The 20,283-nt window shown below is 35.6% G+C and overlaps 1 protein-coding gene across 1 annotated transcript in view; it reads right to left on the bottom strand.

Moving 5' to 3' along the window:
- Nucleotides 1–9,811: 9,811 nt before the first annotated feature.
- TMEM47 (transmembrane protein 47) overlaps nucleotides 9,812–20,283 on the bottom strand; it is a 29,206-nt gene continuing 18,734 nt past the window's right edge. Inside the window, exon 3 of the mRNA XM_067723745.1 lies at nucleotides 9,812–13,207. Within this exon, the coding sequence (XP_067579846.1) occupies nucleotides 13,029–13,207 (179 nt within the window). The 3' untranslated portion in view covers nucleotides 9,812–13,028. The remainder of the gene's footprint in view (nucleotides 13,208–20,283) is intronic.

Below are 20,283 nucleotides of genomic sequence, written 5' to 3'. Positions count from 1 at the left end.
TAATAGAAGAAAAGAGAAGAAAAATAAAAAGAAACCCCAAAGAAATGGATTAAACTATAGGAAAAGAGTTCTGCTTTGGAAAGCATAACTAAGACTTAAATGATTTATACAAAACCTGTTGTTTCATAAATATCTCCCCAAAATCCTAGGTTTGATTTAACTGGCTCTTATTTTAATCATTTTCTTCTCCTTTGATGATTATCATCTAATTTTCTTGGTCCTTCTTTGAATAAAAAGGAAATTTAGAGGGAAAAGAGAAAGAACACTCAGAAGAGTTTTGCTCTTGAGTGTCTTTACTTTCTCTAGTATTCAGCTTTGAAAACAAACCATTCAGTCATTCATTTATTCACTTATTCATTAACTAACAAACATCTAGGGAGAAAAATTATGACTCCTTGTTAGGACATACACAATTCTGCTAAGAGAAAACTGATTGCGCTTGATGTAGATTTGGATAGCACTTATTTTTTCCTGACAACTACACCTTCATAAGATCCCACCATCTTTTTCATGTAAAATTCTGTAATACTTAGTCTCTTTATATTGTGCTTGCTCAGAAGATGTAGCTTTGTATAGTTCCTGCTTAATTTTACCTTATTGTCACTGCTTCATTGTCCTAGCCTGTCAATAGTTTTGAATCCTGACACCATAATCCTACAGTGCTATTTGCAAATTTTTATGTATTCTTAAAAGTCATTGAAGAAGTTTTCTACAGGCCAGATGACTAAAAAAAAATCTGAAAAAAAAATTGGCACTCTATTATGTGGCAGCTGGGCATGGAAATTGATACCACTGCTTTGGAAAACTGCTTGGAAATACTTATTAAGTTGAACATGTGAATTCCCTATAACCCATCAATTATGTTCCAAGTTATAAATACACAACAGAATTATGTGCACAGTTTTATCAAGAGGCCTGTACAAGAATAATCATACCAAAATATTTGTAATAGTCCAAACTGAGAGCAAACTATATGTCCAGCTATATATCCATTTATGTATAATGGATAAATAAATTGTGGCATCTTCATATAATGGAATATTATACAGAAATGAGTTGAACAAAGTACAGCTTACATGCAACAATTTGAACAAATATTAAGAACACAGTGTTGAGCAAAATAAGACAGAAACAAAGCAAATACTGCATAAGTTCACTTTCCTGAGTTCAGAAATCAGACTAAATAAAACTATATAGGAATGAGTCGTTAGGTGGTCAAGCTACTTTAAAAAAAAAGGGCACAAGAAATGATTGTCTCTAGGGTGGAGGAACTCGGGGGACAGTGATGAGAGGAGCATGAAAGATCTCTGAAATGCTGGCAATTCTGTTTTTTGATCTTGGTTATGATTATATGGTTGTTCTCTCCGTGATAAATTACTGAGCTCTACATATGTATTTGTGCACTTTTGTGTGTATTTTATTTGACAATAAAAAAGATTAAGCAAACAAACAAGCAATTATAATTAGAATGTCATGTTTGGAAGCACCCCTATGAGATCATCTTCTGGTTCATCTCCATTCCTTTAGCCTAAGCTGCCATTAAGCATCATACTTTTTTTAATGGGTGCTTTTTTATAGAGCAAATCTTTCAAATAAACTGCTTAAAGTCTTCTCTAATATTTGTCACCATTATTATTTTGTAAATAGGTGACATATTAGCCTGGAATTGCTAGGCTGGAAACATATTTCAGAAGATATATAGATAAGTCTCCAAAAATTAAAGAAACTGAAAAATAATGACTATGACATATGACAAGTAACTCTTCTTAAATCTCAGATATTTTAATCATAACTAAGAGCTAATTCTGAAGTGAAAGTCTTTTAATCACAAATAAGTAATAACCATATTTCCTTAATCCTAAAACATATTTTTTCACACCTGTGAAATCAAGGTCCATCTTATAATCAACTGCATCCTCAATCTTTGTCAGCCTGGATCAAAGTTAAGGTCTTCCAGAGAGAATTTTCACTTACTTTTGCCAGCCAACTTCCGGCACTACCCACCTGAGACCATTTTAAATTAAATTCTCTGCTTGAAGTTCTTTGGACCACAATGGAATTGTGAATTCAGACCTCAAACTTGCATGAGTACCAACTAGTTGTTCAAATTCTCCACCCAGTGCCAAGATTGAGATATTAAGCTTCCCTTGCTGTTCTTTCCTCTGTGGCCACTGTATTGAGTAGCCTAGTTTTAAACTGAAACTAATATAGCCTTTGGTGACCCAGTTTTATTCAAAGGACTCCTGTTAGACCATGCCTCCACCCAAACTTGGTTGTGTTTTTTCCTTTCTTATTAAAGTACATAAATTCTTACAATCCCTGGTATTTTAGATTATACAGGTAGAGATTTTCTTTTTTTCCCAAAAGAAAATATTTAGTCTACAAGTGCACAGAAAAACCCAGACTGATTCTTCCATGTATCATTCTGTTTAACCACATTTTAATTTTGGTCAAAATCTTGCTACATACTCTATATTGTTAGTAAAATATTAGGTTGCAATTAAAATTAATGAACTTACTTTGAGAACTGTAAATCATATCACCATGTGAGGCAGAATTATTGTTTCTATGTGCACACTTTGTGTTCCCTACTTGAATTATAAGACCCATGAAGTCTCAAATTATACCTTTAGTAATGTCCCATTGCCTTGTACGTTTTGGGCCCATATTAAAGATGCAATAAAACTTAGTTTGGAGGGCTGAAAAACAACATGAGGTTAGCAAGAAACAAACAAAACTTCCATAAATAGGGTGTGTGTGTGTGTCTGTGTCCATGTGTCTGTGTGTGTATGTGTGTGTGTCTGTGTGCACCTGAATGCAAAGTAAAAGTAAACATCTGGGCACAGAATCAAAGAAAGCTTCTTTGTTGGTCTTCATTATGAAAATATTTCAGCTTTGTCAGGATTAGATATTATGGAAGAGTGCTTGGGAGGGGATTGGGACTCCTATCTACAATACTTGCTCCAACAGATTCAATTCACAGCCTTAGCAGGTAATAAAAGAACTTTGCCTCTGGACCATGTAAGGGATTGCCCAGGCATAGCTAGGTGCACTGGCCATTTTATGTATTAATGCCAATCTCAAATAAATCACTTTTCTGGTCTGCTGTGGAAGGAAAGAGGATATTTCTGTCAGTAAGTGAATGGAGGATTACTGACTTGCCGACCTTTCCTGACTGTGATAAAAGATGACTTCTTTCCTTTTAGCAATACTTCAAAAATGGAAATTGCTCTTTTAAACGTACAATGTGAGAATGAAGTAGGGAGCCCGCTATTATTCCATAAATAGATCGTGGCAGAGGGCACCCCTTGGGAAAGGGAGAAATTCTCATTAGGGCTATTTTTCTGAGAGCTGTCAATATGCATGCGTTTGCATTTAAAGAATGGAGAAAGGAGGAAGCAAGTCCTGACCGGATGTATTTTTAAGACTCTATTCTTATTCCTGCAGCATTTAAATATAGTGTGTAAAATACAGCACTCCTAAATGCCTCATGCTATGTTTGTTCTGCAGATTCTTATGTCATTTTCCTGATGAAGGAGTCAGGAATGCAAAATTATTTTGCCTTGCATTGTTAGATCCAAATAAGAATGGAAATAACAAGGCATGCACTTTCCCTTGACCCAGGATATGTGACAGTTGCCTGGTATTTCACAAACAAATGGCTTTTGCTGCTCAGGCCACAGGAAAAAAGAATGTGCTAAAGGACTGGGCTTTTTGTTAAATGTGTTTGAGGGTCTTTAAAGGCCTGAGAAAATTAAACAAGTGAGAAAATAATGATGCAGAATATTTAGTGATATCAAATACTAAAACAACTCAAATGGTCTAGAAGTCACACCATATCTCTGGAGTGTTCTATCAATTAAGTCTTAAGTGACCTTTCTTTCAGTAGTACCAGTTGTCAGAACCACTCTTTTGTTTTATGTTCTGTGTGCATGTGGCTTCTCTGGACAATTTGAAGGTATTGTTCACAAAAAGCAAGGATCCTGTGTTATACCAGTGGATGCTTCTGGTGATGAATCAGTTTGTCTTAAGGGCTCGAGGCCACCTGCTGTCATACAAAATCACAGAAAAATGTGAAAGCTAAAATCCACATCAATCAATAGAACTTTGTTTTGAAATTAAATAGGAAAAAAAACCCTCTGAAAGTGGATGGCTTAGCCCCTGGATGAAAACTGTGGAGATGACAGATAATTTGACTGCCTATAACACTTTGCTCTAAGAACTAAAAAAAAATCATGCTAGCATATTATTTAAACACCTAAATATTTTGGTCTCATCACAAGAAAGAATAATCCTCTTTTTGAAGGTATTTATCTGTCACAGTGCATCTGATATTGAAATACTTATTACATCAGTGAATTTTCATGAACAAGTAATGATCTTTTCTTAAAACACACACACACACATTTGCCTTTAGGAGGATACAATAGCAAGAAGCAGGAGGGAGGGTTTCTTCCCACCTCTTGTTTAATCCTAGGTTGAGTTGGAACACATATGTTGAGGAGATTAAGTCCTTGACCTTGGGTTCGGTTGTCTGTGCTTGTGTATAACTGCTTTTTCATGTGTGGAGCCACCATTTTAGCCAAAGGATGATCCAAAAATAACTGGAACTGTTAGGTTGACTTGCTTAAGCAGCCATACAGATCAGGTGTCCAGAAGAGTTGGATGAGTAGACTCTTCTACCAAATACAATTAATGTGTACACTCCAGCATGCTTGATTCTAATTGGTCCTGATTCACCTGAGCCAAAAAAGCACCAGAGGGGAGGCAATAGAAACCTTGGTTGATAGTATTGTGTGTGTGAGATATTACTCTGAAATGCTCAAGAGAAGCTGTAAGTGCAAAGAAACAGGCAAAATCAGCAGGACCAGCATTCTTGGAGAATGCATGTGAATGGTGCTGTCTGGAGTTGTGCAGCACGACAGCTCTTATGGGCTAAGGTAGATTGCCGGTGCATTTGTGATGTAAGATGGGGGAGAAATTACCATGAGTGGCTTCAGAGATTCCAGGACAGTTTTCATGCCATCTAATAATTATTGATCTTTCCCCCTTAGCATATGACTTTGATCCTGGGAAAAATATACACACAGAAGGGAGTGTTTACACTAAAATATTTTCACTTCGTTATATTTTACTGTGAATGAGAGAACTGGGAGCAATTCTGATGGGGAAATAGGAGTGTTAGGCACGCTGGGGTGGGATAGGAAGTATGTCAAGAAATCTTCATGTACTTCCCAATTCTTTTTTGGAGATTTAGCACAACCTGAATATTAAATCCTCTAACAAAGGGTGCTTTGTCTAACAAAAGGTTCTATTGGCTCCAACTAAAACTAGTTTAATCAAAACAGGAAATTATTGGAAGGACACAGGAGTATTTCAGGGAACACAAGGCAGCTTGACCTTACTAAGAACTGGGTCCACCCACTGTTATTCTCTCTGCGTCTTACAGGGTCCCTCTTGACTGCTTCTCTCTGCATATCTATTTCATTCCTTTATTCTCTGCAGTTTTTCTTTGCCTCCCTGCACGTACCCCCAAACTCCATAGTTTATGCATTTTATTACTAGCTACATGCAGAGACCAATTCCAAATCAATAGGCAAGGGAAACAGAGGGGACTAGCTTAAGACAGGAACCATCTCTGCTGTATGTAATCACCTCTGACCAGGGGTGCAGGGTCATGTGGTGCAAATATGGCTGCCTGCCAAGTCCTCTACTGTTCTCAGAAAAATCATTATGGGTGAAGCCTAGACTCCAAAGCTAATCAATTACATCAACCTGTCAGGTTTCTACTCTCATAACTGCACGGTCTTATACCACATAGTTATGACTAAATGATAAAACTTGGAAGATCCAACTGTTAGATCTCCTTGTCCTGTATATATTTTTCTCCAATCTTTATGCTCACTTTAACTTTGTATTACATAGATTGTAAATAATTCTAAAAATGCTCTGGTTCCAAAATAAAAAACATATATGCAAACCATTCTAAATATAAAAATGCACAAAATTTGTACATATTTATACTCGTAAATCAATACGAGCCTAACTTTAGGAAAAGAGCATGTCACATGTGTTTTCCCCGTCCAGAGAGCATAGTAGTCCAACAAGCCTAACTGAAGTCAAACAGTGCTTTTGATTTGAATGGGCATAAGAAGTCTTAATTGTTGCCTCAACTTTTAGAGCATTTGTGATTCAAACATGTCATGCAGTTAGCAGCAGCAGGAGGATGTTGATGTGTTTAGGCTCATACTTGAACTTCCTAAAGTTCAAATACCTGCCCAAATATGTACTAATATTTATTGACTTTCTGATACAAATGGGGAAAAATAATTTTATCCATGCCTGAAAAGAATGCGGGAAAGAAACTCAGAGCATTCCATGTCTTTAAAGTTGTCTGGAAGGATGTGCTAAATATTGAGGTTTGCAAAGAAATATTCCAAGAATGGATTTTCCAGAATTCTGCTTCATTAAGAAGCATTTAAAAATATCAAGGTCTTCAGAAAATATAACTGGAAATTTTATATGAAACATTATGCCTCCATATAGATTTCTGTATTATATCAAATTTATGCCAAATTTGTTCCAACAGTGAACAGCACCCATAGCTTGGAGTTGAATGAGAAACATACTTTTCATTCCTACTGTATAGCACAGGGAACTATATTCAATATCCTGTGATAAACCATGATGGAAAAGAATATGAAAAAGAATGTATATATGTATAACTGAATCACTTTGCTGTATAGTAGAAATTAACACATTATAAATCAACTATACTTCAGTAAATTTTTTAAAAAATATACTTTACATGATCATTAGTGTTAAATGTTTTATTACAATATCTCATTTTGCTTCTTTCAGACACACCATGGCTCAAATAAATGACACAACCATAATGGCTAGATAATGTTTAAGAAGAATCACCTAAAAGTTAAAAATGGTAAAACTTGTTCTTGATGTCAGGAATTGCCACATTACCACTGAGCAGTGAAATGGCCACAAAGGGGAACTTACTCTCCAAAAATGCTTTGATCCACAAGTTTCCCAGAGAGAGGCTGGCAAGCATGATAGCATTATCTGTATTTTCAGTTAACACACAGTATCAGAGGCCAGCGAAGCAGTGTTTCTCCTCCATTTAACCCTTAATAATTTAATTCTCCATTCATAATCATCTTTTGTTGTTGTTGGATTTTTTTTTAACATCTTTGTTGGACTATAATTGCTTTACAATGTTGTGTTAGTTTCTGCTTTATAACAAAGTGAATCAGCTATATGTATACATATATCCCCATATCCCCTCCCTCTTGCGTCTCCCTCCCTCCCACCCTCCCTATCCCACCCCTCTAGGTGGTCACAGAGCACTGAGCTGATCTCCCTGTGCTATGCGGCTGCTTCCCACTAGCTATCTATTTTACATTTGGTAGTGTATATATGTCGATGCCACTCTCTCACTTTGTCCCAGCTTATCTTTCCTTAATAATCTTAAGAGAAATGTCTTCTGTTCAGTTTTAAAACAATTTCTTTGAACTCTTCCTTGTGAACTACATTTTTATCAAAAAACTAAATAGGTTGTAAGATATTAATTTCTTATTTTACTTTTCTGATGATAAAGTCAAAGCAACCAAGGGGCCATCTTCAGTACCATCATGTATATGCAGTGTTTGAAGTTAAAGTCTATGCCTGTCTCTCTTCTGTGTATAAGAAATGCCTTCCGGTCACACAGAACATCCTCACCCATGCCAAAATTAGTATATAAATTATATACATAGTTTAGATACTATTTTCTTCATTAATCCACGTCACACGCAGAAATTGAAGTATTCAAGGTTTTTGCTGGTTTGATGACATGATTTTCCAGTATTTGTTCCAAGCTTCTTTTATAATCATTATTTCTATGAAGTCATTCAACTTGGAAATAATTGCTTGCCAAAACTGAGTTTCTCTGGTGAACCACTCAACACAGCTTTAGTTTTACAAAGAACACCATTCTTTGTATGCTGTTAATCTTGGCTTACAAACACCACATATTATCCTTCCCACTTGAACAGTTCAGCTCCTGTTCTCTTAGTTATACTTTGGAACCATTAGACTTACGGCTGGAATATAAATGTGTGAGTCACCTAGCTGGTGAGTCTTTGAAAACAGATTTTCCAAGTATGGATATATGGACCGTCTGCTCGTGGCAACATCTAGTAGTTATTAAAAATGTGAGGACTTCCCAGTCTGCAAACCTGCCTTATATCAGAAAAATTGTTGGCATTTTATTTCATAGAGTTTTGTTACTTAGTCTGATTTTAACTTTGACATTAAGTATCTATGACATTGTGTTCCCAATACTTGACACAGAAGTTATTCAAGTTAAATTATTCAAATAAATTAGTGCTTCCTGTGAAAATACTAAGCGCTTAATTCTCATTTTTATTTGCTCCTTTAATCTTATCTCATTTAAGGTTGCACTTCTGAAAAGCTATTAACAGAAGGTCGTAACATGAAAATTTGACCAATAAATTAAAAATCCAGGTATTCAGTGGATCATTCTACAGAATACAAAATAATTTCGCTATCAGTTAATTTTTCTAACCAAAATGACTTAAAGACCACCAAAATGGAACATTGTGTTGACAAAGCATGGGCCTGACTTAATAAAACAAATCACAAACTGACTATATGGCCACTATGGCAAAGCAAATTAAAATTGTTTTCCTGTTTCCTGTTCACAATGAAATATCTGAAGGCAATGGATTTTCCCTTGTCTAATCCTAGTGAAGTTATCTCTCCATGTCTTCCAAATTCAGAGAAACTGGGTCATGGATAATTACCAGGCAGGACATGACTGTAAAGGTGTTTTGCCTGTGAGAATTCTGTATGAAAATGAAAGTACCTTATACTGAAAATATAATACATCAAATGAATGATGCTGATCCATCGAATTAGAATAAGGTCATTGAAAAGGAAAATTTCTACGATAGAAAATTTGTGAAAATGTTAGAATTCATAACTTAAATGTGCATACTTTTGAACATCTGATATTAAATACCTCATAGATTTATGAATGATTTACAATATTTTTTCAGCAGAAAAATATACTGTGAACCTGTCAAGATTTGAGCGTTCATGAGAAATGAAAGGCATGACAAAAAATATATATTTTATATTCAAACTGATTTTATCAACACAAGAAAATTTGCTCAATTATATATGGCTCTATTTCTACCTTCCAGAAAATTTTCTGACAATCATACAAGTGAATTTTTTGCTCTAATATATATTTCTTTCCAAGTATACTTAACATTTATCTAATACACAAAGGGTGATGGGAAATTTGGACTTTATGAATTTCTACACATACACATATGCACATTGAAAATTCAGTGTCTAATTAAAAAATAGAAATAATGCAGGAAAGCCTGTTTTAACATACCTTGCAACTACTGAAAACTAAACAAAAACCAAAATAGAGTATCAAACCCTTCACTACTCCTCTTTCTACTTGTGTGATTAGACAATAGGAAAAAGGAGCGCCTACACTATATCTCCTCTCTGTGCCTTTTAAGATAGAAAGTTAAAAAAGACACTTAATATTCTTTCTTTTATTGTTCATATAACTCAGCTGCAGAAGATAGAAAGGATTTGGGAGATAATTTGAAACAAAATATAGTTAAAAAATTTTTTACACAAAATGAACATGTCATATCAAGCTATGTTTTCTAAATAACATATACTTTATAAAAGAGAAAATGAACTGAAGACTTGTAATTTAGAAACCTGTTAAAGAGTCCACACAGTAGAGAAGACACAAAGTCAAACCACATCAGTGAAGCCACTTTTATTTTTATTTTTTCCACATAGATAACTTCATGTCAGCTACAAAAATCATGAAATTAAGAACTGATCGTGAAACTGCAAACTCAAAACCACTGGAGTGATAAACAGGTTCCCCCCAGAGGACTGTTAAAAAAACAATAACCAGAATAGCATGAATTCATATTTAAGTATTAAACATGTCATACATTTTAAAATAATAAATATATAACAGCAGTAGAGAAACTAATAGCATAAACAGCATGGAGTATATTTTATTTTTTAAGACAGATGAAATTTCTAGGCACAGTTTTAGGCATTAAAGAGGACACAGAGGCATAGGTTAGTGTGTGCTGCTCTGTACAAAAATACAGTCTGAATAAATTACATTGCTAGCCATACAATTAGACGTCACTTACCAGTCAGTTCATTGCATGTTTAATAATATACAGGTACATGCTAATCCATATATATCATTTATATTTCAAACACATAGGTCTCTCTATATTTATGTCTTTAAAATTTACATGTTGAACTTACAAAAAGCTAAATTGTTGTGCAAGAAATCCAAATAACTAGCCCTGCTGAGTACTTTATGCTATATGTATGTATGTATATCTCTCTCTCTCTCTCTAAGATAAACAATGGGATTGTAGTTAATAGTTTGGCTTGTAAGAAAACATTAAACAAACCTAAAGCTGCAAAGACATAATGTTATTGTGAGTGAAAAATTCACTTGTGTTGATTCTGATAGACAAAACAGTATTTTGGATGAGCAATGACAACTTTCATGTTATATTGAACTTGTTAGTAATGAAACACTTTCAAATATTAGTGATGGTAGAAATATAGCATAGGGCTCTTCACTGGGAAGGGGAAAAAAGTTATATAAGAAATCTACTTCTCAGTAAACAGCAAATATGTGTGCCTTAGCTTATACTATATTCTGTCACTTTCCAGCTTTTCATATTGACAGAGAATGAAAACTTTGTAAGACTCAAGATATGATATTGTTCTAACAGCACACTGCATCCTCTACTAGGACTAAGAAAAGTGCCTCATTGATGTCAGCACCAAAGTACTGTTTGTCCATTATTCAGGAATAAAGAGATTCTCTCCCAGTAAAGAGTGTTTAGTAGCTGAAATCCCTTTCCAACAAATACCGTTATTTCTCATGCTGCTCTGATAATATGCAATTAACAGCAAGATAGTCTGGCCCAGATTTTACTATTTCTCAAGAAAATTGCTTCAAAAGATTCTATAATAGTAATATCTTTCTGGAAAATTTCCACTCATAGTTTCTTATGATTCTATACAGAATTATATACTTTTATAAAGGTTTCTCTCTAGGATGCATTTAATCATTTTTGTCTGTCATCGCTAAAATAAGAATAAGCCTGGTTTTTCAAATTTACTTTGTGATTCCATAGAAAAGTCACAAGATAAGAGGGTTTTTTTAAGCCTTTGAATAATAAAATAGTTTTGTTTTTTTCCTGTTGTTTTGGCAACAGTTCTTAAGACAAGCTGAAAGCAGAACTCTGCTTTGGGAGGTAAAGCAAATTATTAAATACTATTGATGTGGTCCTGCTCTTAACAGATTTTGCAATATAACAGAACACAGGTACATTTTAAATGATTTCTCCAATGCTTCTTTCTGCAAGAGGGCCAAATAGTGTCTTTGTTAACAAAAATAATTATTTATAATTTTTATATTAGAACTGTATATTTGATATAAAAATATGTTTACAATTAAACTAACCAAATTTGTATATTAAACAGGATTAACACAAGTTTGCAGTGTAAGACTCGTTGCAAGCTTATTCCCTATTATTGATAGTTCCTTCCATTTGACCAGTCAATAAATGATTCCCTTACTATAAATCCATCATAATTGTGTGCACAAATCAGTTAGCCCATTAGTTAACTTCAGAGGACCAGGTGATAACCAGATGAATTCTACTCCTCTATTGACATTTAGACATTTATATAAATCTATCACTATTCCTTTATTTTTTAATGAAGACATTTAAAATACTTGGAAAAAAAGCAGCCTTCTATTTTAATGAATTTTAAACAAAATGATCATCCTAATTGCTACTCTCTTTTGAACTACAGGGCTTACAGAAGAATCATTAATTTTCAGATTAACACCATTTCAGTTTTTCTTCTTATACAATTCTATTAACACTTTCCAGTGAAACAGTAGAGAACATAGAGCAAAAGCTTTAGGGTATATGCACTTTTGTATGGTAAATAAGTGTGAATACCGATCTAAGCCTCTTAAAAATGTGTACAAGGTTAGTGTTCAAATCACTTCACTAGAGCAAACATTTATTTTATGTGCAAAAGGCAAATGCATGTGTAGGGCTAGGGAATAACTTATTACCATTTATACTAATGGTTCACCTTCTATAAAAATATTTAAGCTTGTTACATATGCACAACTGTTTGCTGTAATGTTTGGTAAGTGATTTAAAGGGTACTTAGGACAAAAGCAACTCATGCATATTTCTTTCTAGTTGCCCCAAGGAAAGTAGAGACTCAATTTTTCCTCATTCTAGATATGGCTGAGGCAAAATTTCTAACCACATAATGAAAAGCACATGTCTCCAAGTCTTGACTTCCTTCCCAGGGAGATGCTGATTGCCAAAGCATAACCTCCCTTTAAAACAAGTATTCTTGAAGGTGGAATATGTATCATTAACCAGTTACATTCAGAACCCCCATTAGATGCTGAAGGGAAGTTCACTTTTCAAGAGTTCACTCAAGCAAATAACCAACGGCCAATGTAGTCACTGGGTGGGATAAGCAGGCGATAAGGACTCTAACAGAGGAATCCTTGTCAGCACAATGGAGCTTCTAAACGTTGCTTATGCCAGCTGCTCCCCTGCAGGCAATAGAAGATTCAGGCATTTCTCATTCCAACTAGTTTCTCACAATGGTTGCTGTCATATAGACCCTTCACTTGTCAAGAAATGTGACATGAACATATTGGAAGTTTGCAGCATTTGCCTATGTCTAATCAGCTCTCTTAATTTGTGCAGGTCCCTAAAATGGATGTAAAAGCTGGTTATGATGTTGACAGCCAAAAGGCAAAAGATATTAAATCAACTGAGCAAACTGCTTGATGCTCCACAAGTGTTTTAGAAAATAGTGACTTAGAAAAGATGCAGATGTAATCCTTTTGTTGGATGGTTGATTTTTTTTAAAATTTTAGACTATTGGTTCTAGTAGTAGTCTTCGTAGTTCTTAGGGTTCAGGCAATAAAGGATGGCACCCCCAAACGAAAATATAGTTGCACCCCAGGCCAAGCCATAACCCCAATTGAACTCATGGTAAATTTTCAAGCTCACAGTTTCAATGAACTTGATTGGGTAAAGGACCAGGCTGCAAACCTGTAAAACAACTAAAAAAAAAGCAAATCAAAATTAGGAAAATGTTATTTACAGGAAATAAAATGATATACAAATATACATATGTATGAGAATTACACTTTAATCAAATAAACAAAAAAGCCAAAAAATTTGAAGCATTGCTTATTCTAGATGGTACACTTTAAAATATTGACAACTTTTTCTGTTTAACACTATTTCACAGTACAGTAAGAATTACTCTATTAATAATTAGCAAATCACTATAATAGTATTTGATGAAATAATTAGTGTAATATAATTTATATGAGCATACAAAATAATGGTTCTCACTTTACAAACACATATATAATTATCACTATTATGGCAAGTAGTACTAGTTTAGCTAAACTGTTTCACTATACAACACCTGTAAATAGCTTCCCAAGAATAGTGACCCCAAATAGCAGCTAAAAACCCTTGTTATTTATTTATACTCTTGAGAAATTGGGGACTTTGAATTCATCTGTACTGATGAAACCGGTGTACCTGTGATTCAAGATGTGCTTTTGTTGCTGTCACTTCTCAATATCATCTAACTCAGCCCAATATTCCAAGTCCTACCTTGATGTCCTTACTCTGATCAAAAACTATTTTTATTCTTTTCTTTTCATCCAGTCCATACCTCTCATCTTTTAAAATGGGTTCAAAAGTCATCTTTGTCAAGAAGCCACACCAACTTACACCCTTATTAGATATAACAGGTATAAATATATTATATATTTATTCCTCACCTACTTTCAAAAAAGAATTAAGTCTATGAAGGCATGGGAGGTAATCGTACTAGAAAACCTAAGTTAATGATGTCTACCACAATAGGGCACAAAACTTAGCTCTTACTTCTTAGTTAAATCTTAGTTCTTAGGCAGGGCTAAAGGGGAAATGTGATGAGTCATACTTAATAAAATAAAAGAAACCAGTTAATCGGGAAGGGGGAGGTGCTTTTTAAAAAAATATCTAAAATGCAGTCGGTATTTATCCAGTGGATATTTATATGGGAGACACTGGATTATATATGAGGTGATGTCTTCCATTCAAAATCATAACTTTCTATTGGATCAACTATTATATAATTTCTTTTTCTTTTTTTTTTGGCCACGCCGCACGGTTTGTGGGATCCCCGACCAGGGATTGAACCCATGCCCCCTGCAGTGGAAGCACAGAGTCCTAACCACTGGACCACCAGGAAATTCCCTTCTATTTTATTTAAATCAATTTAATGAGAATTTATGGTATGCATCTGCCTTATTCTCTACTATATGATGGCTTCCACCCTCAAGAGACAATCTTCACCCTGAAAAATCTGAGATATAGTAATATGTGACAGGGATTGGCAAACTACCAAATCTGGCCTGCTTTTTGTTTTTGAAAAAAAGTTATACTGGAACACAGCCAGGCTCATTCATTTATGTACTGTTCACACTACCATGGCACAGTTGAGTAGCTGCAACAGAAACCATGTGGCTCACAAAGCCAGAAGTATTTACTATCTGGCCTTTTATAAAAAAAAAAAAGTTTACCAACCCCTGATATATAACGTAAATTTTGGGTTAAAATAATTATTATTTAACTCATCTTAAAAATACCATAAATTCCAAAAATGTGAATGATTAAGGTGTAGGAGACAAGAATAAACTTTGACACAGTAAAAATGATACAGCTTATTACATTTTTTGAAAACAGCAAGAGGATGGATAGTGTGTTTAATTAAACTGGAATTTCCTGCTTTAAAATCTACTCTCATCTATTCTCAGTACCTGTAAAATATCATTAATACCAATATGACTAATGTTCCTAGAAAGTCTACATTAACAGTCATCTATCTCTGGCATAAGACTGATGAACTACAGAAAACTCATGAGGGGGCATGATTCCTCAAAATTATTACTTTCGATAACGCTCAGACTAGGGGTGAAATGACCTTTCTGGAAGCAGATATAAGAATTCCAAACATTTTTGCCATGTAGCTCAACACTGCTCTGGGCCAGCACTAGCCTACCATACTTCCACATTACTACTGACAGTGGATGGATAAGTAGGTCCATATAACAGGAGAATCTCTCAACATTCAAAACAGAAATCACACGTTGTTTATAGTTTAAAAATCTCAGAAAAAGTTTTAAGTCGTTGTTAGAACAATTAACAGCATATTATATAATCCACACTTCTATTTCCAGCCAGTAAGTGCTAAATGTGTATTAATTTAAAAACTGGCTGGCTCTGTGCCTTTGTGATGGAAAGGGTGCTTTCATGTTTTAAATGTCTTAAAACTAACAAGAAGTCAATTACTATCAACCATGAACTACAGAAAAAAAAAATCCAAAGTTACTAAGTAAATTAAAAAGAAAAGCATTTTTCTCCTTTGGTTTCTATACTCTGGTCACTAGTCAAATCATGACTGATCTTGCCAGGATATGATTGAAATATGAATGTGAATTAGAAACAGTAAAATTCATTTACTCATTCAACAAATACTTGAATGTTTCTAAAGTGACACAGTTTAAGGCACTGGTAACACAAGTTGCTACCCTCATGGCTAGGCACACCATTATCAGTAAATAAATATAGAATACGGCAGGTATTGCTAAGAGACGTGAAAATACAAGAAAGCAAGAAAACAAGACAGAGGGATGCAGGCTGCTCTTTTAGATGAGAGCTGAAGAAGGCCTCTCTGGGGAGGAGTCATTAAAGCACAGACCTGAATGAAGTGAGGGGTGTAGGTCAATGTAGTGGGAAGTGAGCGATCTTGGGTAGAGGGCACAGGCAGTGCAAAACTGATGCAGGAGCACACTGGGTACAGTGGAACATCAGTAAGGATGCTGTGGATGCAGTACAGCGGTACAGAGAGCAAGGAAGGGAACAGCATGAGATGAGATAGAAAAGACAGCCAGAGGCTCATTCAGGAATGGCCTTGTGAACCATGGTCAGGGGTCTGGATTTCATTCTAAATGTGATGAGCAACTGCAAGAGGAATGTCAACAGAGAAGTAAAAACTGATCTGAATTATATTCTAAAAGGATTATACTGCTTCTTTTGTGAATCAGCCAGTTCCTGGAGTGAGGTGTTCACCTATCCTGCTTTTAATATTCATTTCAATGTGTTTTATTTAGCAAATATTTGGTCTTCATGGTATAATATAATGATATAGTTTCCCTCTAGTGGGAAAAGTAGAAACACGACTCCATTAGGCTCCATTGGCTTCCTTCTCTCTCTTGAGCAGCTTTCTTAGAGATGGAACTTTATTGTGTTGTTTGCCAGATGAAAATAACCCTAAAATGCTTTATGCTTCTGAATTATTTTAATCCCTTTGGAATCACTGAGAAAAATGCATGTAATAGCAAAATTGAGAAAAAAATATAATCTTGCATTTGTAAATAATTTTCTTCATTTAATATAATATATAGATGCAGGTTAAAATGTTTCCTTGCCTTTCACAGATGCTGCAAAGGAAACTAACAAACACACCTAGAGTCCAGAACTCAAGAAAATAACACCATACTATGTTTCTACTTTACCACCAATCGATGAAACATAACAGGCATTGGCTGTGGTATTTTCTATGCTCTATCTCAGAGGCATAAGTAAAGTTGTATAGCGTTTTAGAATTTGAAGGGAATTTGAGGTTCATTTTATTCCCCCTCCCTACTTTTTGGAAAAGAGGCAACAAAACTACCAGCCATGAAATTGTGCAGACAGAAACATGACAAGAACTTAGAGGCTCTTGTGTTATTTCTAGTTTTCTTTAAGGGGATATTTTTCAATGTTTTCAATATTGAAATATTCAAAATATTCAATATTCAAATAGTCAATATTTTCTAACATGGGGATATTTCAATATTTCAACAAACATTTATTGGATGCCCACTGCATTCTAGGTGAAAGAGGTAAGACAGATAGGACACGGCCCTTGTCCTCTGATATTTCATACTCTATCGTGGAGACAGACACACAGATACAAACAAATGTGTTCAACAGTAGTAGTAGAGGCATGTTCACTTATAATCCGTTCATCATGTTTATTGAGCTCTAATGATATTTCAAGTACCACTTCTGCCTGCAGAAAGAAGGGAGGGCTTCAGAGACGAAGCACTATTTGAACTGGTTCTTGAAGGATGGACAGTACTCGGTCAGAAGAGAAACATGAAAATACCTCTAGGAAGAAGAAGCAGTTTCCATAAAGCTTGGAGATATAAAAGGCTGTGCCCATAGAAAACTCACATGGGTAGAATGAAGGGCACAGTCACATGGAGATGTTTGGTTTAGACTATAAAAGACTTATTAGCATGTCATAAAAATACAGACTGGTTTCTATAGGGAGACATTTCAGAGGTTATTTGAATTGTAGATGCTGTTGGTACGCTTTCCATATACTCTCATCCTCATAATTTCAGTATATGTCAGCCTGACTTTCGATTGTCAGCACCTGCACTTCTTTGCCTGACTTTTCCTCTGGCCACAAAAGCTACTTTGCCTGACTCCGAGGCAGGTACAGTGTTCTGGGAAATTACCATTGCTGTTTCCCCATCATCACCAACAGCCCTTACCAATGACTATCAGCATTTGCTTTATAAATACTCCAATTCCCTAGTCCTTCCAGTGAGGTAACTCTGAGGGGTGTGTTCTGCACTGGTTTCCAAAATTTTTCCAGGAAGATTAAGCTCCAGGTGCTTACAGTGACCACTGGTTTGATAATGTACTCTTTATTGGCTGCCTTCTCTTCCCTGTCTCACTTTCTTTCCATATCCCTTCTTTTACCTCCCAGATTAAGTACTTGCACTTGATTCCTTGCTTCAGATTCTGCCTCTGGGGAAACCAAACGAACAAGTGACAAGACCAGATTTGTATTTCAGAACTACATCTCATGTGTTTGTATGCAAGACAGCCTAAAAGGGAGGAGACTGGAGGAGGACAGGCCCCTAGGAGGTTAGTCAGTGCATGGATTCCTGTGCACAGTGATGACTAAGGTAACATCAGTGGGAAAGGTCAGGGAAAGTAAAGACTATAAAAGAAAAACTGAGTAACTGGATTCCAGGAAAGGGAAAGGAAGGAGTCACATAGACAGTTTAACTCAGACGTTACCACAGAAAAATAAATTAGGGGGAAGTTCAAATTTGGGAACTGAGATGTTGCACTTGAGGAAGAGTTATATCCTCAACTAACTCAGTAATGGTGGTGTATAAAAAGAAACTACAGACTTAGAAGATAATTTAAAGACAGAATTGATAGGACTATCCAGCCAAGTCCCCTAAATATCAAATTTACATAAAGGAAACAATATTTGTAGAATAAAAAACATTTGCCCATGAAAGGTTAACATGAAGCTATCAATTTCTCTCCTTTTTAATTTAATCTATAACTACTTAAAATTAAGCAGTACATATGAAATGAATTTTGATGGTGATACTGTAAACTGTTCTAACCAAAGGGTAGTTTGATATGGATAAAGATCTGTGAATAGAACTCCTTTTTAGTTTGAAATATAAGCTGGACACTGATTTTTCTGTCAAAATCTAGACTTGAAATACCTCCAGCCATCTCCTTGTGCCTGACAGGATGGAGAGGAGGGCTGCAATACACAAGCCTCTAATCAGAGATGGAAAGCAGGTGCAGGACCCCCTCCCAAAATATCCCCATTCTGCATAAATAATCATTTAGAGGAGGCTTTCTGCAGATATAACAGAAAGGAACATCCTCAATAATACAATTAGTGGGGATTCTGTCATTTAAAATCTGAATTATGAAAGACTCAGATTTTTCTGCAACTTGTCTTAAAGGCCATGGGGGAGAAAAAGGAAACAATCATCCTAAGTCCCAGTGGGGCATAAAAAGATCTGCAAAACCATACAATAAGAGAAAAGGACCCAGAAAAAGGCAACCCCTCTAATTTCACCAAGTCTTTAGTGAGAACTAGATGTCAGGTATCAGAATCTCCTCATGCATTATCTGTCATTGTCAGTTACACAATAAAAAACATGCTATAGTCAACTGTACTGGACATGTGCACAGTTTTCATGATGTACTATGTTTCAGTCATGCTGTACTGATCAGTTTGTGGTCTTTGTGACACCTTGAGTTGCTGCCATCCTTCAGGTGTTGCTCCCAAGAGATGGAGTAACTGGAGTTACAGGATGGACTCCAACTGCAGTACACAGTTGGCAGCTGAATTAAAAATTCAAGGCTGGGGCTTCCCTGGTGGCGCAGTGTTTGGGAGTCCGCCTGCTGATGCAGGGGACACGGGTTGGTGCCCCGGTCCAGGAAGATCCCACATGCCGCGGAGCGGCTGAGCCCGTGAGCCATGGCCGCTGGGCCTGAGCGCCCGGAGCCTATGCTCTGCAACGGGAGAGTCCACAACAGTGAGAGGCCCGCGTACCGCAAAAAAAAAAAAAAAAAAAAAAAATTCAAGGCTGATTCGGCTTTTATTTTTCTATGTGTTATATGTACCCAAGTACAGATAACTCCTGAAACCTCACTTGGGCTCTCAAATTAGAGAGCTGCCCTGAATTGAAACCCTGGCTCTGCAACTTACTAGCTGGACAACACCAGACAATTACTTAACCTTTCTGAGGCTGCTTCTTCACTGATAATATGAGGAAAATAAATACCTAATCTTAAGACTGTTATAGCAGAGATAGCAGTGTGCTACAGGTCTAGCAGTATGACACATGGTAGGTGCTCAGTTAATTATTATTATCATCAACAGTATCATTATAGATAACTTCTTATTCTGAAGTCTAAATTTGTAGGACCGAAGGTAGAAGAGTTGTGGAACATAGGACAATGTTTTAGATGGGTTGCAGCGATGGCTGCCTCTTAGATCTTCTAGCAATTATTCAAGCAGGTAGCAAACCCACCCTAAATCAAGGACCTCAGAGAAAAAGAGAAGACAAGAAAACCTCTAAAATTTGTCTGGCTGTGTTTATAAGACTTAATCATCAGCTTTTAGTAAAAACCCTTTAAGAGTATATTATCTAACACCAAGATAGTGAAGTTGCATACTATAGGCACCCAACATACATTTGTTAAATAAATGAATGAAAATATGGATATATGAAAAATAATCTTTACAACTGTT

The sequence above is a fragment of the Pseudorca crassidens genome, chromosome X (genome assembly GCF_039906515.1).
Source record: "Pseudorca crassidens isolate mPseCra1 chromosome X, mPseCra1.hap1, whole genome shotgun sequence".
NCBI classification, from domain to species: domain Eukaryota; kingdom Metazoa; phylum Chordata; class Mammalia; order Artiodactyla; family Delphinidae; genus Pseudorca; species Pseudorca crassidens.
The sequence above is the reverse complement of the archived record's forward strand: the minus strand, read 5'-3'. Positions and strand labels throughout refer to the sequence as shown.